The 23,732-nt window shown below is 40.2% G+C and overlaps 1 protein-coding gene across 3 annotated transcripts in view; it reads right to left on the bottom strand.

The window, feature by feature from the left end:
* supt6h (SPT6 homolog, histone chaperone and transcription elongation factor) overlaps positions 1 to 23,732 on the bottom strand; it is a 73,284-nt gene that overhangs the window by 41,688 nt on the left and 7,864 nt on the right. For all 3 annotated transcript variants that reach the window (XM_060848457.1, XM_060848459.1, XM_060848460.1), the window contains 7 exons: positions 23,391 to 23,576; positions 22,878 to 22,948; positions 11,363 to 11,555; positions 10,156 to 10,240; positions 9,471 to 9,747; positions 6,748 to 6,849; positions 1,524 to 1,640 (listed from right to left, as the gene is read on the bottom strand). In XM_060848457.1, the coding sequence (XP_060704440.1) occupies positions 1,524 to 1,640; positions 6,748 to 6,849; positions 9,471 to 9,747; positions 10,156 to 10,240; positions 11,363 to 11,555; positions 22,878 to 22,948; positions 23,391 to 23,576 (1,031 nt within the window). The remainder of the gene's footprint in view (positions 1 to 1,523; positions 1,641 to 6,747; positions 6,850 to 9,470; positions 9,748 to 10,155; positions 10,241 to 11,362; positions 11,556 to 22,877; positions 22,949 to 23,390; positions 23,577 to 23,732) is intronic.

Here is a 23,732-nt window from a genome sequence, read left to right on the forward strand (position 1 = left end):
ATGCTAATTTTTAGAGCTAGTGCAGACATGATAGGCCAAATCGCTGCATCTGTGCTGTAACACTTCCGCAATTCTGTGATCAAATGGAATTGGACACAGAGACAGACAAGGAGATATCATTACATATAACCAAAGTCTTGGTCAAAGAGACAATTTTAAATGGCAAATGGGGAGTGGTTTAGGATGGGAATGTCACTGCTTTGACAGCTGTGATAGTGTGGTTAAAGTCAGTTAAAATTTGCAGGTGTGGGAAGGAAACACAAATGATTGTGAGAGAAGAAATCTGATTGATGGGTGAAATGCAGAAAAGATTGACAACACATTTAAAGTCCTGAGAAGAAAGGAAGATTGGAGATGGCAGCCATTTGAAAGGATAGAGGATGAGTTTCTTGAGGACAAATGGAAGGTCAGAAGGCGATGGGAGGCCAGCATCTGAACTGAAAATGAGTCAGAAAGAGAATTTAAATGGTTAGCAGTCTGGTGGGAACAGGACCATCACATGATAGGGACTTCACAGGCAAAATGAATTTGGAGAGTGAGGAGTGAAAGAAGAAAATTTAGACGAAATTGTGAGATGAGGACCATGATAGTGTCAACTGTAGAAATTTGGATTAGCAAACTAGGGAAAAGCAAACAGCAGAAGCTGAAGAAATGGAACTTGATCTTTGTGGCAACAAAAATCAGTGAACTCTTCACTTGTTATTGATGGAGAGGGTGAAGGAGGCATGTGAAGGTGATTACAGAAACATGCAGTTGAGGAGAGAAGCTGGAATGTTAACCAGTGCATTCCAAATTGACCATTGAATAGCAAACAAATATGGATAGTAGGAGGTACGGAAGTACATAGCCTGACTAGATCTGATGACGAGCAATTAACGGTTACCACAGATGTGCTGGCCTGCATCCAAAGAAGAGGACATGAGAATCTTAGCTGGAGGTTTCCCAGAGTGAGTGATGGAGTAATGGTTTTCATGGAAAAATTGAGTTGCAAGGTGGTGGACAGGATATGATTGGACAGATTAGTAGCGGCAGAAATGCCATGACAAATGAAAGGCCAAAGACCAGACAATTGGTAATGAGTAAGTGCAGCGCCAATGTAGATATCAAAACATAGATGCACATTTCTTTGTAATCTTCTATAATGATATTATCTTAACGTTCACATAATTGTCCCTGTTACTGTAACAGGGATGCCTCTGCTGACGGCTCAAAGTTGATCACCACAGGAACATTTTTAGAAGTTGTATCCCCACCCTGGGAGTGTCATGTTAGGATGCGAAAGTCAACAGTTCCTATCCCCATTTACAGGGCCCCACTGTTTACTCCAAACTCCTGACGTGCTCTCCATTACCTTGTTTTGGAGCTCAAATTTGCAAAATCCATCTTTATGTTTCCAACACATTAGAATTGTGAAATGTCAATATTGTTCTATAATTTGCTTTGTATTTGTAAAATGGAACCATGAAATGTTTATTGCTTTAACTCAAATAATGCCATTAAAACTAGCAGCAAAATGGAAGTACCTCAAAATGCTGGTTCCTCATAAAATTCAGTGCTTCTTTTATCTTCTGGATTGTGGCAGGGCCTTTGCGGCTGAAGTTGCTGACACCCTGGCTTCGTTCGAGGTACTCTGAGCTTTCCTATGATAATATAAAGATGTTCTGTTGTCAAGAGCTCCCTAAAACAAATGGCCATTTCACAAACTTCTCTGCAGAAGTGAAGCAAATTGCATATTGTTTCAAATGCAACACCGTCTGGAAATTGCTTAAAACATTGTTATACTAAGTTATACACAGCAAGAAATGAATTCAAGTTATTAGAGTTCAGTCACTGAAGGGGTTAGAGAGAGTGAGATACCATAAAGAGTTGATTACTCTCAGCACTTTTTTCAGCAAGATCACTGAATCATCATACCTGGAGTGACTCTCTGAAAGAGCTATCCAATTCGTCCCTGTCAGCTGCACTTACCCAGCAATCATGCACATCTTTTCTTTTTCATCTTCACCCACTTAACAGTCAAGAATAATACAGCCTGGAAACAGACCCTTCGGTTCAACTCATACGCACTGACCAGACATCATTGTCCCATTTGCCAGCATTTAGCCTGTAACCCACTAAACCCTCCCTTTTCATATCACCATCCAGTTGCCTTTCAAATGTTGTAATTGTATCAGCCTCCACCACTATCTCTGGCAGCTCCTTCTGTTTGATAAAGTTACCTCTCTGATTCTTTTTAAATCTTTCCTCTCTCACCTTAGACCTATGTCCTCTAGCTTTGGACTCTCCACCCTTGGCTTTTCACCCTATCCGTACATCTCACGATTTTATAAATCTCTATAAGGTGACCCCTGAGCCTCTGACACTCACGGGAAAATAGCCTCAGCCTATTCAGCCTTTTCCTCTAGCTCAAAACTGCCAGTCTTGGCAACATCCTTGTAAATCTTTTCTGAAAATTCTCAAGTTTAACAACAACTTTCCAAAGAAGGGCAACCAAAATTGTATGCAGTATTCCAAAAGTGGCCTCAGCAATGTCGTGCACAGCAGCAGCATGACATTCCAACTCCTATACTCAATGTTCTGCCTGACCAATGAAGGCAAGCATGCCAAATATCTTCACCACCTTGTCCACCTGCAACTCTACTTTCAAGGAACTATGCACCTGCACCCTTACAGTTATCAATCTGTCAAAACCACCAGCCTTTCAGTTCCTAGCTTTCAATTTGTAGCGTCATGGGTGCCTGTCACATTTGTGAACAGGGTTCTGAAACGTCCAAAAGCATTACCTAATTCAGTTTATGTCAGACAGCGTATGACTGCAAGCCCCTGGAGTGTAAATGGAAGATTGTTTATTTATAGTTGGGTTTATGACACAGAGCAAACGTTGAAAGGAGTTATCTTGTTTTGGTTTAAAAATAACAAGTCAGAACATATGGCACTGGAAAAGCACAGCAGGTCAGTCAGCATCCGAGAAGCAGGAGAGTCGACTTTTCGGGCATAAAGCCCTTAATCAGGAATGTCATTCCAGCGCCACACTTTTTTCGACTCTGATCTCCAGCATTTGCAGTCCTCACTTTCTCATCTGAAATTAACAAGGATTGCTAGCTTAGAGAAGCCAGAGATTGAACATTTTTAGGATTATTTTTGAGGAGACCTGGGATCAGAAGCAAAATCAGAGCTTCTCTCCTGGAGGCTCAGTTCACTTGGCGTAAAATTTTAGCTTGTGAAATTTCCAGAAGCTGTGTGTTTGGTAAGAAATCAGTTGACTATTAAAAAGACCGAGAAAGTCTAGGCTTTCAGTTTTGTGACAGTTCATAAGATTGTGCAATTCATAGTCAGAATGTAGGAGCAGTCAAGTGAAATCTAAAGATGTGATCTGAAAGGATAGCCAGAGGAAGAGGTAGAGTCTGGTAGATTTACAGCATTTAAGAGGCATCTTGTTGGTTTATGAATAAGAAGGGTTGAGAGGGATATGGGCCAAGTGCTGGCAATTGGGACTAGATTAGATTAGGATATCTGGTCGGCATGGCCAAAGCGCCCGTTTTCGGGCTGTACGTCTCTATGACTCTGGACTGGGTTTGCTATAAAGTGATAAAGTTGAGTCATAAGCAAAACCTTGATTTGCTATTTGTTTTAAAATTTTCTTCAAACTGTGTTTTATATTGAGATGGTTTGGCTTGTCTTCCTGCAACACATTATCGATGAGGATGAGCACCTCACCAAGACATTCCACATGCCTCCACTTCTCGCCTTTAAACTGCTAAACCATAAACAGACCATTGCTTGCAGCAAACTGCCCAGCCTTCAGGATAACATCGACCACAACACCATATAACCATGTCATGGCAACCACCGCAAAACTTGTCAGAGTGTCAACATGGATACCACCCACCATGTACGTGGCAGGTACTCATGTGACTCAGCCAACGTTGTCTTATCACATGCAGGCAAGGATACCCACAGGCATGGTACATTGGCGAGACCAAGCAGATGCTAAGACAACAGATGAATGAAAACCGTGCAACTATCACCAGCCAGGGATGTTCCCTCCTAGTTGAGGAACACTTCAGCGGTTTGGGACCTTCGGGTGACCTTTCTCCAAGGTGGACTTCAGACTGCGCAACAATGCAGAGTGACCGAGCAGAGGCTGATAGCCAAGTTCAATAACCATGAGGATGGCCTCAACCAGAACCCTGGGTTCATGTCACACTACAGATGACCCCACTACACTATACGCACACACAAACACACTTAACACACACACCCTTATAATACTCTCAGACTCATGCAGACCCACACGTTCTCTCAAAGACATACAACCCCCCCACACACACACCCTCTCACAGGTTTATACTCTGTCACACTCATGCACGCACTCTACCAAGCATGCATACACACAATCTATGGGGTGAATTTGCATTTGCAGAACTGTATTTGCAAATACATTCTATTTTGTTCAAAATACACACAATCTGCAGACCGTCAATCAATGTGACATTTTATAAATTCCTACTTTGGAATATAGACAGACTCCAACCTCACACCTTTAATGCATTGTGAGAGTGGAGATGTCACTCTTAAAACAAAACCTCAAATTATCTCGGGAATGTGACTTGAAAGAAATTCTGGGATTTACATATTAATGAACTGAGACCTGCAATACATTCTAAAAGATGAAAGACTTAACAGCAATCTAGGTTTGTTCAATATATGGTATCAGTTACACAACATTATGATCTTGTGATATAAATTCTATGTCTTATGATCCTGCCCCCAGCTACCTGATGAAGGAGTAGTGCTCAGAAAGCTAGTACTTCCAAATAAACCTGTTGGACTATAACCTGGTGTTGTGCCGACCAGATCAACATCCCAGTCCAACACCAGTACCCCCTCATGTTTTATGATTGCTTTCCTATTGTGTAATAAACTTCTGTTTTATTCCTGGAAATCCTTTTTTACATTGAATGACCACTTTAAATAAAAAAAACTATCCAGTCTCATTTCATTCTGGGATCTGACATGTCCATTAATAACATAAGGTGGGATCACAACAGTTTTGATACCAGCACCACAGGCCATATATTGGGGGATCATTTCAATTAAGCGCATTTAAGACTAATTTATGGAAGTGAAGCATAAGCATCCCACTGCAGGCCCAGGATTGTGAATTACCACTGTAAAGTCAGAAACCTGAAAAATGTGTCTTGCACTTTCTCTTTGTGTTCTCTGGTATTCTTTAGTTTGTTCCACTGAAATACTAGTAATTAGCTTTTTATTTAACTTGTAGAATCAGAGATGTACAGCACGGAAACAGACCCTTCGGACCAACTCGTCCATGCCGACAAGATATCCAAACAGAATCTACTTCCATTTGTCAGCATTTGGCCCATATCCCTCTAAACCCTCCCTATTCATATACCCATTCAGAAGCCTTTTAAATGCTGTAATTGTACCAGTCGCCACCACTTCCTCTGGCAGCTCAGTTCATATATGCACTGCCCTCTGCATGAAAACATTGCCCCTTATGTCCTTTTCATGTCTTTCCCCTCTCACCCTGAACTTATGTCCTCTAATTTTGGACTCCCCCACCCAAGAGAAAATACCTTGTCTGTTTAACCTATCCATACCCTTCATGATTTTTATAAACCCCTCTAAGGTTACCCCTCAGACTCCGACTCTCTCGGGAAAATAATCGCAGCCTAATAAGCCTATCCCTATAGCTCAAATCCTCCAACCCTGGCAACATCTTTGTAAATCTTTTCTGAACCCTTTCAAGTTTCACAACATCCTTTTAATAGGAAGGAGACCAGAATTGCACACAATATTCCAAAAGTGGCCCAACATGACCTCCCAACTCCTATACTCAATGCTCTGACCAATAAAGGAAAGCATACCAAATGTCTTCTTTACTATCCTATCTACCTGCAACTCTACTTTCAAGGAGCTATGAACTTGCATTCCAAGATCTCTTTGTTCAGCAATACTGTCTACAACCTTACCATTAGATATATAGGTCATGCTCTGATTTGCATTTCCAAAATGCAGCACCTCACATTTATCTAAATTAAACTACATCTGCCACTCCTCAGCCCAGTAATCAGATGGGCCAAGATCCCATTGTACTCTCTGAGGTAACCTTCTTCGTTGTCCATTACACCTCCAATTTTGGTGTCATCTGCAAACTTACTAAGTATACCTCCCATGTTCACTTCCAAATCACTGACATAAATGACAAAAAATCAGTGGACCCAACACTGATCCTTGTAGGACACTACTGGTCACAGGCCTCCAGTCTGGAAAGCAACTCTCCACCACCACCACCCTGTCTTCTACCTTTGAGCCAGTTCTGTATCTAAATGGCTAGTCCACCCTGTATTCCATGAGATCTAACCTTGCTAACCAGTTTACCATGAGGAACCTTGTCAAAAGCCTTACTGAAGTCCAGAGAGATCAGTTCACCACTCTGCTCTCATCAATCCTCTTGGTTACTTCTTCAAAATACTCAGTCAAGTTCATGAGACATGCTTTCCCACATACAATGCCCTGTATTTTGAACAGAGGTTGACAATCCTACAACCATCCAAATTCTGTTATCCAAACAACGACCTTAACAATAACACACATACCAAAAAGCGTGCTAAATTCTCTCACTGTGTATGAACTATCACTTTCTAGACACACTGTGACAGATTTAAAACAGTAAAAAAAGAAAATCCCTTAATTACTTGGGAAGTAGATCTGGAGTCTAACCTGCAAAGAAATGGTTGGCGTTGAGAATCCATTTCTATAAATCCAGTCAGCCTCTTCCTCTAGCTCCTCATCTTCAGCAGGTTTAACTGGAATGCCACGAAGCTATAGAAAGAATTTAATAAAGTCAATTTAACCATTGCTGTCCTTGAATGCACTAAAACTTTACAACCTTCTATTAATGATGAGGGTTAAATAAATCAATTTTCATGGATCAAATCTTGTGGACATGTCAGCAATGATGGGTTTAATTTGAAACTATGATACAGATTGATAGGCAGATAAGAAGCGCTGCTGAAACAACTTTGTTAGAGTTAAGCTGCTAGATTTACCCTTAATTTCTCTCATTTGCAAACACTTTTTGTCAGTGCCAACATGGACAGGCATGTCTGCAACAGTTAGATTTGAGCAAACAAGCTCAAGTAAGTTACTACATTGCTTTTCATCATCTATATAAATGATATGGACGTGAACATAGGAGGCATAGTTACTAAGTTTGCGGATGACACCAAAATCGGAGGCGTAGTGGGCAGCGAAGGTTACCTCAGAGCACAATAGGATCTTGATCAGATGGGCCAATGGGCTGAGGGGTGGCAGATGGACTTCAATTTAGATAAATACGAGGTACTGCATTTCGGAAAGGCAAATCAGAACAAGATTTATACACTTAATGGCAAGGTCCTGGGTAGTGTTGCTGAAGTAGGAGACCTAGGCGTGCAGGTTCAAAGTTCCTTGAAAGTGGAGTTTCAGGTAGACAGGATAATGAAGGTGGCACTTGGTACGCTTTCTTTTATTGGGCAGAGTATTAAGTATAGGAGTTGGGACATCATGTTGTAGCTCTACAGGACATTGCTTAGGCCACTTGGAATATTGTGCGCAATCTGGTTTTCTCCCTATTGGAAGGATGTTGTGAAACTTGAAAGGGTTCAGAAAATATTTAAAGGATGTTGCTAGGGTTGGAGAGTTAGTGCTAGAGGGATAGGCTGATTAGGCTGGGGCTGTCTTCCCTGGAGCATTGGAGGCTGAGAAGTCACCTTACAGAAGTTTATAAAATTATGAGGGGCATGGATAGGGTAAATAGACAAGATCTTTTCTCTGGGGTCGGGGAGTCCAGAACTAGAGGGCATAGGTTTAGAGTGAGAGGGGAAAATTTAAAAGGGGCCTATGGGGCAACCTTTCCATGTAGTATGGAATGAGGTGTCAGAGGAAGTGGTGGAGGCTGGTACAATTAGAACAGTTAAAAGACATCAGGATGCGTATATAAATAGGAAAGGTTTAAGACTGATATGGACCAAGCCCTGGCAAATGGGACTCAACTAGGTCAGGATATCTGATCAGAGTCGATGAGTTGGACCGAAGGGTCTGTTTCTGTGCTGGACATCTCTATGACTCTACATTTGATTAGGTTTCTCACCACATGATCCAAGCTAGACTTGACAGCCATAACTTTCTGGGGTCAGCCAACAGTGGTGCTTCTAAGCCACTCTTGCTGGCAGTTACAGAAGATCACACGTTATTATTCTGTACACTTGCTTCCCATACTACAATGAGAACACAGAGGAATGCTGATTTATCAGCTGAGCAGGACTTTAGATGGTTAGCTTTGACCTTTCTTCTTCTGAAGCTCCAAGCTGTGGGGTCAGTAAGTTTACCCAGAATCACACTCATTCAAAAAGATATTTCACTGCATCCACACATTTGGCGAATCAATCCCAGTGGTGGGAATAGAAACACCCAAGAATCCGGATTGTATGCTGATGAGATACTATCCCAAGCTTGAATGCATCAGATTGTGTTTGATGTCTCTTAAAGGAACTTAGTAAGATTAACTGGGTGGAGATTGCGGAAATTTTATTAGGCAACTGGATGAAATATCAGCAGTTATTGACTGGAAAAAAACTGGTAGCAAATACATTGTCAAGTTTCGATGGTGGAACATTTGCGTCAGATTCCTAACCACAAGAACTAAGGAACTGAAAACAACTGCATGTTGAGAATTACAGGCATTCACTTACTTAAATTCAATGTTTTATCTGGAAACAGAAACCAAGAAGAAACAAAAATGACTGAACAGTAGCATGAAAAGCTTAAATTTATTTTTTAGTCATTGATATGATACTTAATAGGCCGTGGATTTATGAATTTATAGGGATGCTGAAATAGAAACATGGCAGATGTGTTATCCAAGACAACAAGTAATTTGATAAAACTGGAATATGGAACCTAATGGGTGATTAATAACTTCAAAAGGATTAAAGTCTTATGATGCACATGGTTTAGAATCCGGATAGAACAGAGTTATAGCACTTGACTTGCCACTGTTGTAACAGAGGAAAATAAATATGCTTGAACTGGACAAGCAGGTTTATAGTGCAATAAAGTAATTTAAACAGCTATTTTATATAAATCTAAACCAAAAGCTTAATTTTTAAATGCTTGAATCCTCTTTCGCTTTTATATAAATGAACGATAATGATATATTTGAGGGAACATCCAAATATGGAGGGCATAAAATTGAATGAAGAGTATTGGACTATGTGTTCACAATGTAAAATGTTAAGCACTGGTACGTGATACTACGTGGCTCAGCTGTTTTAGAAGAAATCAACCAAAATAACAGATGTAAGCTGGAAAACAAAGTTTTTTTTTCCTTAATCTCTAATACAATTTTGAAATAAAGCTAAGTTGAAGCATATGGTCCCTTTCCTTCAAAATGATACACTCACCTGGAATCTTTCTGGCATGTCTGTAACTCTGATCTCATTGTCCTGGTCCGTGAGGTGACTGCTCTCCAGTTCACTAGGCTCATAAATCTCAAAGATACTACGGCGGCTGACACGTTTTTTGGTGGTTTTTTTTGGACGAACTCTTGTTTCACCTTCTCCCAATTCTTCATCTTCAAACTCATATTCATCCTCAAGTTCCTCATCATATTCATTGTATTTTTCAAACTCGTCATAATCAAAATCTACTCCAAAGATCTCCTGAGCTTCTTGAAGAGCACTGCAATGAAAAGTAAAAGCTGCTGTATATAGAAAGGATTCCACTGGGTAAACCAATCCAACTTTCACTAAGATTGGAATTCAAGACCAAAATTACAAAATGCCATGCAATTAGGCTCAAAGATGACGCAGAGATTACATGCTAACACATCCCATGTTCTTATGCATACTTTTTATGAGCAGATTATGTGGGTTTTTAAAAATATTTAAACTCAAACTGCACCAAGCATTTGAAAGTATACATTTGCTTACGATATTTCTCTAAGAGTTGTATACAGTGGAGCTGGAGGATTATAATTCAGCAAATATTTTTATGTGCTTTTTTTTATCAGAGTTGGTTATTTGGTGTTATTATACCACAGAATGCTGTGTGGTTTGTAAAGCATGATCTGTATAGGACATTACTTACGCATCTGTGTAACCTGGGAACTTCCTCTTCCATTTTGGTTTTTTGATTGGTTGTCCATCATCATCAACAATGAAGTCATCAATATCTATATTGAATGCAAAATCAATTTGAAATATTGCAATTCCTGTTCCTCCAGAGTTGCATGCCACATTTGGCTTCAGAAAAGTAACACTTTTTTAACATGGTTCAGACTGTGGGCCCAGCTTTATGCCACACCACAAATAGTTGAAAACCTAAAATGCTTACAAGGTTTAAAGATGATGGCGACGTTATATGCTAAGAGCAACTAATTAGTAATTAAGAAAAGTAAAATAGTAAATGTTATAGATCAGAACAGAACAGAAATGGTAGGAAATATAGGGAATAGGAGTTAAGGAGGGGTTGGGGTACTGCAGTGGGGAAACTATTACAGCAAAATAAAACCTCAGAAATTTTCTTGTCTTTGGAAACACAAAAGTGCATAAAAATTATAGGACAGGTACTGGCAACTTGACACCAACTGATCAGTGTCTGTGTTTATACTTTAAATGAAGCTCCACCTTACTTAATTTCAGTCTCTTGATACATCCTCTCATGTTTACACAGCACAAGCTTTAAACACATCTAAGTCAGCATCTAGTGATGGAGACAGGAAATAATCCTAACTTCAAAGAGCTATCACTTATCGACCGTGTTAACTATTGGTAAATAGGTCCCTCTTATTATCCAATAAGTATTAACATACTGCCTAGTAGACTTAGCCTTGAATTAAATTATCATCCTAAAGGTAATGCTTCTAACGTGGCATCATTTAATACAGCAATGGAGACGTCAGCCTAGGTTGTACGCTCAAGTTTCTGGAGTGACTGGAATAGACAGCCATTGGAAGTGAAAAATGCTAAGCCATTTTTACACTTTGGAGCTAAGTGTCTAAGATTGAACAAATAAGTTTGTTTCTCAGCCAAATGGAATAGGGATGTTAAATTTATCCAAAACTCCAAATGAACTGAATGTCTTTTTCTCAATAAATGAGATGTAACATCAAATTTGTGCATAAAAACATAACAGTTTGCACAATTTTTGAGACAAACATTAAAAACATAACTTTGCTTTTTGAGAGCTTCATGTTTGACACAATAAAATTACTTGTTTATTTCTTAATGCAGACAGGCAGGCATCCATTCTTAAAACCTTCATGCAGTCATTATTGTACTGCAGGCCAACATACCTGACTCCTCCTCCTCTTCCTCCTCCTCTTCCTCTGGGGCTACCACCGGTGCTTCAACCTGTTCTCCCTCTTCACCTTCAAATTCTGGAAAAAGTTCATCAGCGATAGCCTCTTTCTCATGCCCTTTCTTTGCAGTATCTTCTTCTTCATCATCTTCATCATCAGATACTTTTTTCACACGTCGGAATTTTTTCTACGAAGTCATAAATATTATTAACTTTTCAAACTGAATATCAGAACATTTTAATATTTTAGAATGAACAGAAGCAGGTTCAAAGCGAGTATTTATTATACCACCTAATAACAAATTAGGTCAATTTTGTTTGGATTAAATAGCCAATGTAACTACACATGACATTGTTGCAAAGATTATCACAATTTATAGAAAATTATAACAAAAGCTTACTGTGTATAGTAATAAATCAGATTCTGAAAGAGGTGTTGCACTGGGTTAGCCTTTAAGTCAGCCATTTGCTATGGAATATTCAAACTTGCCAAATTGAAATCTGCAGGGCAAACTTTTCACACTGCTCAACCATGGTTCCCATTAGCTTACATTTTAAACTAAAGTGAGAAAAATTCTGTCTTAGTTTGCACATAAATTCTTCTTGTACTCCGGGTATTCAATCAAACAAAAAGCTTTGTATCAGGGCGGTTAATTTGGTGCAAAACCATTTAGTTTGGTTCAACCATATTCAAGAACCATGTTTTTCATCTCCTCAGCCAGGTAGCAATATTGATGGTGCAACTGGATATACTTCAGAGGAGGCTCGCAAGAATGATTCCCAGCTAAAAATCTTTACTTTCACAGGATTTAAATGAAGGGTAATTTCAATACGTTTAGCATTGGTATGACTGAATAATTATAATATATATTTTGCAAACAAAGCAAATCTAACTTAAAGTGAACACAAAATTTTAGTCATGATTGGAGATGCCGGTGTTGGACTGGGGAGTATACAGTTAAAAATCACACAACACCAGGTTTAGTCCAACAGGTTTAATTGGAAGCACACTAGTTTTCGGAGCATCGTTCCTTCATCAGGTGGAGGGCTCGATCGTAACACAGAATTTATAGCAAAAATTTGCAGTGTGATGTAACTGAAATTATACATTGAAAAATTGATTGTCTGTTAAACCTTTCATCTATTAGAATACATAGAAAAATACAGCGCAGTACAGGCCCTTCGGCTCTCGATGTTGCGCCGACCAAAGCCTACATAACCTACACTAGCCCAATAACCTCCATATGTTTATCCAAGGCCCGCTTAAATGACCATAAAGAGGGAGAGTCCACCACTGCTACTGGCAGGGCATTCCATGAACTCTCAACCCGCTGAGTAAAGAATCTACCCCAAACATCTGTCCTATACCTACCACCCCTTAATTTAAAGCTGTGTCCCCTAGTAACAGTTGACTCCATTAGCGGAAAAAGGTTCTCACTGTCAACCCTATCTAAATCCCTAATCATCTTGTACACCTCTATGAAATCTCCCCTAAACCTTCTTTTCTCCAGTGAGAACAGCCCCAAGTGCCTCAGCTCTTTCTCATATGATCTTCCTACCATGCCAGGCAACATCCTGGTAAACCTCCTCTGTACTCGTTCCAATGCCTCCACGTCCTTCCTATAGTATGGCGACCAAAACTGCACACAATACTCCAGATGAGGCCGCACCAGTGTCTTATACAACTGCAACATGACCTCAGGACTCCGGAACTCAATTCCTAGATTAGATTCTAGATTACTTAGTGTGGAAACTGGCCCTTCGGCCCAACAAGTCCACACCGACCCGCCAAAGCGCAACCCACCCATACCCCTACATTTACCCCTTACCTAACACTACAGGCAATTTAGCATGGCCAATTCACCTGACCCGCACATCTTTGGACTGTGGGAGGAAACCCACGCAGACACGGGGAGAACGTGCAAACTCCACACAGTCAGTCGCCTGAGTCGGGAATTGAACCCGGGTCTCAGGCGCTGTGAGACAGCAGTGCTAACCACTGTGCCACCGTGCCGCCCACAATAAAGCCCAGTACACCATATGCCTTCTTCACAGCACTATTTATCTGGGTGGCAACTTTCAGAGATCTGTGTACATGGACACCAAGATCCCTCTGCTCATCCACACTACCAAGTAGCCTACCATTAGCCCAGTAATCCATCTTCTTGTTACTCCTACCAAAGTGAATGACTTCACACTTAGCTACATTGAACTCCATTTGCCACCTTTCTGCCCAGCTCTGCAACTTATCTATATCCCGCTGTAACCTGCCACATCCTTCTTCGCTGTCCACAACTCCACCGACTTTCGTGTCATCCGTAAACTTGCTCACCCAGCCTTCAAGCCCCTCCTCTAGGTCATTTATAAAAATGACAAACAGCAATGGTCCCAAAACAGATCCTTGTGGAACACCGCTAGTAACTGCACTCCAAGATGAACCTATACCATCAACTATTACCCTCTGTCTCCTTCCAGCCAGCCAATTCCTAATCCAAACCTCCAACTCACTCTCAATGCCATACCTCCCTGCCATGGGGTACCTTATCGAACGCCTTGCTAAAATCCATATACACCACATCTACTGCTTTAAGCTCGTCCACTTCCTTGGTCACCTTCTCAAAGAACTCAATAAGGTTTGTGAGACACGACCTGCCCTTCACAAAACCATGCTGACTATCCTTGATCACATTATTCCTATCCAGATGTTCATAAATCCTATCCCTTACAATTCTCTCTAAGACTTTGCCCACAACAGAAGTGAGACTCACTGGCCTATAGTTACTCGGGCTATTCCTACTCCCCTTCTTGAATGAGGGGACCACATTCGCTATCCTCCAGTCTTCTGGCACTATTCCCGTAGACAATGATGACATAAAAATCAAGGCCAATGGCTCCGCTATCTCCTCCCTAGCTTCCCAGAGGATCCTAGGATAAATGCCATCAGGCCCAGGGGACTTATCTATTTTCATCCTTTCCAGTATTCCCCAGACCTCTTCCCTACATACCTCAAGGCCATCCATTCTAATCACTTGTGACTCAATATTCACATCAGCAACAGTGTCCTGTTCCTGAGTGAATACTGACGAAAAGTATTGACTTAGTGTCTCTCCAATCTCCTCCGCCTCCACGCACAATTTCCCATTACTATCCTTGACTGGACCGATACCTACCCTAGTCAGCCTTTTATTCCTGACATACCTATAGAAAGCCTTTGGGTTTTCCCTAATCCTACCAACTAAGGACTTTTCATGTCCCCTTCTCGCTGCTCTTAGTTCTCTCTTTAGATCCTTCCTGGCTACCTTATAACTCTCAATCGCCCCAACTGAACCTTCACGCCTCATCTTTACATAGGCCGCCCTCTTCCCTTTCACAAGGGATTCCAATTCCTTATTAAACCACGGCTCCCTCACAAGACCCTTTCCTCCCTGCCTGACTGGTACATACTTATCAAGGACACCCAATAGCTGTTCCTTTAACAATCTCCACATATCATTTGTGTTCTTCCCTTGAAGCCTATTTTTCCAATCCACGCATCCTAAGTCATGCCTCACCGCATCATAATTTCCCTGTCCCCAGCTATAACTCTTGCCCTGCAGTGCACACTTATCCCTCTCCATCACTAGAGTAAAAGTCACCGAGTTGTGGTCACTGTCCCCGAAGTGCTCACCTACCTCCAAGTCTAACACCTGGCCTGGTTCATTACCTAGAACCAAATCCAGTATAGCCTCACCTCTTGTTGGCCTGTCTACATATTGTGTCAGGAAACCCTCCTGCACACATTGGACAAACACCGCCCCATCTAACGAACTCGAGCTATAGCTTTCCCAGTCAATATCTGGGAAGTTAAAGTCCCCCATAACAACCACCCTGCTACTTTCACTCATCTCCTGAATCATCCTCGCAATACTGTCCTCTACTTCTCTCGGACTATTAGGAGGCCTGTAGAAAACTCCTAACAGGGTGACCTCACCTTTCCTATTTCTAACCCCAGCCCAAACTACCTCAGATGGCAAGTCTTCCTCCATCGTCCTTTCCACCACTGTAATACTATCCTTGACAAGCAATGCCACACCCCCCCTTTTACCCCCATCTCTGACCCTACTAAAACATTTAAACCCTGGAACCTGCAACAGCCATTCCTGTCCCTGTTCTACCCACGTCTCTGTAATGGCCACAACATCGAAGTCCCAGGTACCAACCCACGCTGCAAGTTCACCTACCTTATTTCTTATACTTCTGGCATTGAAGTATACACACTTCAAGCCACCTTCCTGTTTACAGGCACCCTCCTTCGAGATCGATGCCTTGTTCCTAACCTCCCTACACTCAAGGTCCTGTACCCTAAAGCTACAGTCCAGGTTCCCATGCCCCGGCAGAGTTAGTTTAAACCCTCCCAAAGAGCACTAGCAAACCTCCCCCTAAGGATACTGGTGCCCCTCAGGTTCAGGTGTAGACCATCCTGTTTGTAGAGGTCCCACCTTCCCCAGAAAGAACCCCAGTTGTCCAGAAACCCTCCCTCCTGCACCATCCCTGTAGCCATGCATTTAACTGTTCTCTCTCCCTATTCCTCGACTCTCTATCACGTGGCACGGGTAACAAACCAGAGACAACAACTCTGTTCGTTCTAGCTCTGAGCTTCCAACCTAGCTCCCTGAAAGCCTGCCTAACATCCTCACCCCTCTTCCTACCTACGTTGTTGGTGCCAATGTGGACCACGATCTGGGGCTGCTCCCCCTCCCCCTTAAGGACCCGGAAGACAGTTTAAAAAGGGTTTTGTGATTTACACATGAAAGAAATGAAACCATCACTGTATTCTAACAGATGAAAGGTTTAACAGACAATCAATTTTTCAATGTATAATTTCAGTTACATCACACTGCAAATTTTTGCTATAAATTCTGTGTTACAATTGAGCCTTCCACAATCACCTGAAGGAGTGTCGCTCTGAAAGCTAGTGTGCTTCCAATTAAACCTGTTGGACTATAACCTGGTGTTGTGTGATTTTTAATAAAGTTTTAGAAAATTGTACCAGAAATTGCGTGACTGCCCTTATTAATTCACTGTCAGCTAAGCCAGTGAGACAGACTGGTGTGTAATCTTGGCAATCACATAGAAAGACATTTAGAATTTGATTAACTGTAAGGCAATCAAGAAAATGGTATCGTACCAATAGAAGGTGCGAGAATTTAAAGTCTCTGAGGAAAAACAGGAGACTAGAAGGATTCACAAGGAAATACAGCATAATTATCTTTGCTTTGTGGAACAATAATTCAAAATTAACAGAGTAGCTATCTGAAGTTTTATCTGTATATACACAATGCACAATTTTAATAAAATTTCAAAAAAGTAGTATGAGAAATATCATCAGAAAAGACAGAACGCTCAACCAGAGAGAGCACAAAGAGAAATTCAACACAGCTAAGAAACTAATGCACGAAATCAGATCACCAAGAGCTTCAACATGCAGTGCAGTAAAGGCAAAATAAAAGAGGCTTCACTTGCTCCCAGAATCTGTTCCATTCAGTTCAGTTACTTTCGGAAAAAAACTCCAAATGGTCAACTACAAAGCCATCACAAATGCTGGATTCTAACTTCCAAGTCCTTCACCTCAGAATGAGAAATATTCGGGCAGTTAACAGGATAACGATAAAAGACTGTTCTTATTTTCACCCTTGAAACTACCTTTTATCCATACCCACTGCTAGTTTTCATATCTGTATTTAAGCTAGTAACTATTACAGTTTACTTAATCTTGTACAACAGTTGTCTCATAAACCAACCTTTAACTTGTTTAACACTAAATGTGGAGTTATCCAGCTTCTTACAATTCATCTGGTGAAATGGTTATTGGTTAGTTAGCTTTGGGATTTTATCTCTATGATGAAGGAGGCTAATGGAGGCTATGGGTTTTGGAGGTGCAGTTGAAAGTATCTTTGATTGCCATTGTGCATTTGTGACGGAGGGAGTGAATGATTAAGAAATAATCAGAATATTGTGGGTATGTGCCACAAAGCCTCCAACTTGCAGTTATATCCTGCATTTATGCAGCTGGTTCATTAAACTCTTGGTCAATGATGACTCCTCATAGGATAATAATGGTGAGGGGTTTATGGTAATGTTGTTCAATGTCAAAGGAAAGTGTGCAGACCTTTTTTTTGAGATAGTAATTTTGTGGTACATGCACAGACCAAATGTTACTAGTCACTGAACATCCCAAACCAGTAAGCTGTCCAGGTCCAGTCGGAAGTGGGCACAGACTTTATTGGAGAAGTTCTGAACAGTAATCGCCACCAGCATTCCCACTTCAGATATTATGTTTCAGGAAAGGTCATTACTGAAGCAGCTGAAAATTGCTGGTTCAAAAACATTGTCCTGGCAAACTCTGTCAATGATAACCTAGAGCTCAGATGGTTGATCCCAAAAGTCCCAAACATTTTTTGCTTTGGCTGGATATGATTCTAGCCAGTGAACAACTACCGCACAACTTTTAGTCATCAACTTTACTGGCACTCCTTGATATCACACTCAGTCAAATACCATGTTGATATCAAGGGCAGGCAAAGTCTTGAAAAAACTAACTAAAGGTGAGTGAACAGGTGATTGGGAGAAAGTACCACTTATTTGCAGTGCTGACATCTTCCATCACTTTGCTGACAAACGAGCAGACTTGACAGGACATGACTAGGTTTATCGCATTTTAAGTGGACAAGCTAATTTACACAGCATTCTACTTAGTCAGGGTTGGATGCTAGAGCTTTGCCTTTTCTAGAATAGCTTGAGCAGATGTCCAGCCTAGATGATCTCAGCACTATAGGCCAATGCTGTTAGGACCTTTGTGGTGTTGCGTATTTTGGTATTGTGGAGTAAGTTAAGTTGGCTGAAGATTGGCTCCTGCAATAGCTTGGACATCAAGAGGAATGCGCCCTCAGAACTTTACCTCCACAAGGACCATGTTATGGTTTCTACTACTAGGTGCATTTGCGACAGATTATGGAGGACAAGCTCAAACAACATTTTCCCCTATTATTGAGTAACTCACCAATCTGGTGTTTATGTCTTACCAGATCTGTCCAGTTTAGTCATAATCAGGACTTGAAGATATTCCTGTTAATTGACATTTGAATCTCTCATTGGGATTAGGTGCTGAAATTATGTTATTTCTAAAGGGGTTTTTACCCTCAGTATGGAGGAGTACATACGTCTCAGTTATGAAAGGTAGGTGGTGGTAATCAGCTTTTTGTTTTGACTTGACATCATAGTGATGAATTAATGTCGAGGAATCAGAGGATAACTTCTTTTCAACTGGATGCCACTGCCTCCCCATTTCTGGTAGGTCTGACTTGCTAGCAGGACAGGATAGGTCCAGAGATAATAATCGTAGTGTCCAGAATCAGACTATGGAATAATGTGGGGCAGCTTTTCCAGTTGTGGCACGAGTTTACAAATATTACTGAGGACAACTTTGCAAAGCATGTGGATTATCATGTCCTCAATAGAGCTCAATGGTCTCTATTGTATTCTCATTCTTTTAGCTTTTCATTGCAGTTTTGTACACCTAACTGACTTCTCTGGCAATTTCAGTGAAGCATATTGATGGTGCAACATAATTACATACAGGTTAGACTGGCAAGGACAGCAGACTTCCTTTACTAAAAAGACAATAGTGAATCAGAAGGGTTTTAAAAAACCCACCATTCCATGGTCACCATTACGATTCTAGCTTTTTATTGCTGATTTTAGTATATTTGGAAGATTTAAAATTCCCCAAATATTCTGGAAGGAATTGATCCTCTCTCTCTCCAAATCATTTGCCCAGATCTCTAGATTGCTATTTCAGAAACAGAAACACTGTTCTACATTATAGGATTATGAGCAAGGTTATAACCCACAAAAGATGTACCACTTCTCTACATCAAATTCCATTTGACACGTGCCTGTTCATTTCACTAGCCTATGTCCTCTTGATACCAGCCTTGGCAACTTTAATTTTCACTCATCTGCCGACTGAAATTATACCCTGTACATCCAAGGTCATCCATATCAAAAAATGCTATGGTTATTATAACAATCTTGTGAAACAGAACTCTATTCCTCTGTTCAGAATTGATAAATAAACCATTCACCATTATTGTCTGCTTCTGTCCTGCAGTCAATATTTTTATATCAATGCTACCACGTTAATCCCATTTATTACAATTTTGAGACCTTTTCTAAAACCTTTCAAAAACTCATGTACAAGTTAACTCTCTCGTTCAAAGAACTGAGTAACACACGTCAATGCAATCTTCTTGACTAGCTCTCAACCACTGGGGACTGAAGAGATATTTTTAAATATGAATTCTAAAATATCACACTGCAATTAGAGACAGCTTTGCTCTTCTTCACTATCTTTTAATTTCATATCCTGACTCAGAGTACATGCACACAGATAGATAAAGGATATCTAATTCTCAAGAAGCTCAAGAAATCACAATTATAAATCAAGTATGGTATACTAGATGGTTTCTTTCCTGCCTGTTTTCACATGCTAACAATCATACATTTAATGTAAATCTGTCGTTTGAAATGTTTTTATTTTATTTCAATATTTTTACTAGCATAAAATTCCAAAGTACAGGTTATTTTGTCAGAGGACAGAACCAGGCCATTCAGCTCCAAGTCCAAATACACAAGGACAATGACCATTTTCTCCCTTAATTCCATTTTAGCGTGAGAAATACAGTGGGATGGTTAAGCATGATATTTTGACTAACAGTTATGCAAAAGCTAATAAATATTTGCAAACAAGTCCATATGGAAAGCTCAAAATAGAATCAGTTCGGACTGAACAAGAGAACAGATAATTATAAAAAGTCTGAAAACAGACTGATGTAGAGAAAAGAATGTAAAACTGAGGCTTTGAGAGTTTGATGACCAAATTAGAAATAAATTGATCACAAACTGAGTTACTGAATTCATTTAAAGATTTACTGAAATCTCCTACTTCTACAGAGTCTAAAATGACAGACTGTAATTAGAGACAGCTCTGTTCACAAGATTTAATTTTATTCTTGCAAAACCTGACTCATTTCTTTTACAGCATTTAACAAATAAAAGCCTTGCCATTTAATCTATACAGTAAAAACAAAATGCCAAACAGGCTTAACTTCTTTTAAAATTGAGTTCTTTTTCTACTTCTTTTTCTAATAATATCATAGCAATTAGAGAGACGTGGCTCAGGGATAGACAGCTCTGGCAGCTTAATGTTCCAGGATACAAATTCTACAGGTAGGATAGAAAGGGCAGCAAGAGATGAGGGGGGGAAAGAGGCATTTTTGATAAGGGATAGCATTACTGCTGTACTTAGGGAGGATACTTCTGGGAATGGATCAAGGAAAGTTATTTGGGTGGAACTGAGAAAGAGAAAATGGATGATCATGTTATTGGGATTATATTATAGACTCCCCAGTAGTCAGCAGGAATTGATAAGCAAATTTATAAGGAGATTGCAGTTATCGATAAGAATAATAGGGTGGATTTGATAGGAGATTTTAACTTTCCAAACATAGACAGGAACTGCCACTGTGTTAAAGATTGAGATGGAGGGAAATTTGATGTGTGTACAAGAAAGTTTTGAGATTCAGTGTGTGGATGACCTACTAGAGAAGCTGCAAAACTGGACTTACTTTTGGGAAATAAGGCAGGGCAGGTGACTGAGTGGGGGAGCACTTTGGGGCCAGCGACCATAATTCCATTCATTTTAATATCGTGATGGAAAAGCATAGACTGCTCTAAAAGTTGGATTCTAAATTGGAGGAAGGCCAATTTTGATGGTATTAGGCAAGAACTTTCAAAAGTTGATTAGGGGCTGTTGTTCGTATGCAAAGGGACAACTGGAAAATGAGAACCCTTCAAAAATGAGATAATGAGATTCCAGAGACAGTATATTCCAGTTAGGCTGAAAGGAAAGGCTGATAGGTATAGAGAATGCTGGATGACTAGAGAAATTGAGGTTTTGGTTAAGAAAAAGGAAGCATATGTTAGGTATCAACAAGATGGATCGAGTGAACCCTTCGAAGAGTTAAAGACAGTAAGAGTATACTTAAGAGGGAGAACAGGAGGGCAAAAAAGGAACATGAGATATCTTTGGCAAATTGGGTAAAGGAGAATCCATAAGGATTTTATAAATAAATTAAGGACTGTAAAAAGGTAACTAGGGAGAGAATAGCACTCCTCAAAGATCATCAAGGCAGCCTAAGTGTGGAGCTGCAGGAGATGGAGAGACACTAAATGAGTATTGTGCATCAGTGTTTACTGTATAAAAGGACATGGAAGATATAGAATGTAGGGAAACAGATGGTGACATCTTGAAAAATGTTCATATTCTGCACCACCACCTCTGTAATGTGTTAAAACGTATAAGAGTGGATAAATCCCCAGGACCTGATCAGGTCGTAGAGATGAAAATGTGTTGCTGGTTAAAGCACAGCAGGTCAAGCAGCATCCAAGGAACAGGAAATTCGACGTTTCAGGCCCGAGCCCTTCATCAGGATGAAGGGCTCTGGCCCGAAACATCGAATTTCCTGTTCCTTGGATGCTGCTTGACCTGCTGTGCTTTAACCAGCTACACATTTTCAGCTCTGATCTCCAGCATCTGCAGACCTCACTTTTTACAGGTTGTAGAGATGTACAGCCCGAAAACAGACCCTTTAGTCAGACGTGACCATGTCGACCAGATATCCCAACGCAATCTAGTTCCACCTGCCATGAGGGGCATGGATAGGATAAATAGACAACGTCTTTTCCCTGGAGTGGGGAGTCCAAAACTAGAGGGCATAAGTTTAGGGTATGAGGGGAAAGATTTAAAAGGGACCTAGGGGGCAACATTTTCACACAGAAGGTGGTGCACGTATGGAATGAGCTACCAGAGGAAGTGGTGGAGGCTGGTACAATTACAACATTTAAAAGGCATCTGGACGAGTATATGAATAGGATGGGTTGAGAAGGCTATGGTCCAAGTATGGCAAATGGGACTAGATTAGATTAGAATATCTGGTCAGCATGGATTAGTTGGACCAAAGGGTCTTTTTCTATGCTGTACATCTCTATGACTAATTGTTACACTTTAATATCACCAACATATGTAGAGGAAGATTTTCACCTAAGTTAATTGTTTGGCTTTGGCTCAAAGCTCTTCAATCATCTCTAGTTGTACCCCATATGAACGGTGAATGACCTGGTAACCACCAATAACGCAACAACCCTGATGCTACTTGGTTAAAAACACAATTATGTAATTAAACTAAGACAGACAAAAACCTGAAGCAACGACATACACATCATACAAAAGAAACTCAAAAACATTACTTTTTTAAAAAAATCTTATGAACATTTGTAATATTTAAATTACTTACAACGTCACTATGTTAGAGCTGCTTTCTACTTTGGATAGATCAAAAATTTACTAATTTTTAATTCTTAAACTCCAAATCACCAAACAGTTTCAGTTAAACCAAAAGAATTAGCTTTACCCTTTTGACTTTGACACCCAAGTTTTCCTCAATTAGGTCAAAATCATCATCTTCCAGCCTGTCATCATAAGCTGCACATAGTAAGAAAACAATTATTTACATCATATCATGGACATAGAAACAGGACATTCTAGTGACTATGATTCATTAAGATTTTATTAAAATCTTGTTGATCCAACAGAACATTCACAAATATAAATTTAAATTGGTTGACATCATTCCAGCCTCTTCCACAGTACATTATACATCCAAATGCCTAGAATATTGACTCTCTTGTCCTTTCATCAAGAGTCATATCAACAAGAATTTCTCAATGATAGGACATTATCTGCAAATATTTTCCAAAGGAGAATTTTCTTTTTAAAAATAATTAAAATACTCCAAAATATGGTGTAAATTCAGTGAGTCAAGCATATATGCTGCAAGTACTAACACGAAACAGAAGTATCAATGTCTTAGCCTTGTGGGCTCTGAATATCTACTGTAGAAAAATAAAGTGATTTAAACACTGACTTTTACGCTTTCTTTTCTTTGTGATAGAGTCTGAACCTCCAGAACCTTCACTGGCTCCATCGTCATCATCATCATCCTCCTCCTCCTCCTCTTCCTCCTCATCATCGTCATCATCGTTAATGAAGTCCTTTAAATTTCCCTGCTCATCCTGGTCATCCGCATTTTCATCCTCCTCCTCTTCTTCCTCTGTCAGTATGAACACAAAAATAAAGTTTAGATATTCAGTTCCTCACACACCTAAAATGCATTATGTTATAGAGGTGTATAAAATCATGAGGGGCATTGATAGGGCAAATAGAAAAAGGTCGCGAGTATGGTGCTGGAAAAGCACAGCTGGTCAGG

This window comes from Hemiscyllium ocellatum, chromosome 31, assembly GCF_020745735.1.
Source record: "Hemiscyllium ocellatum isolate sHemOce1 chromosome 31, sHemOce1.pat.X.cur, whole genome shotgun sequence".
Taxonomy (NCBI): domain Eukaryota; kingdom Metazoa; phylum Chordata; class Chondrichthyes; order Orectolobiformes; family Hemiscylliidae; genus Hemiscyllium; species Hemiscyllium ocellatum.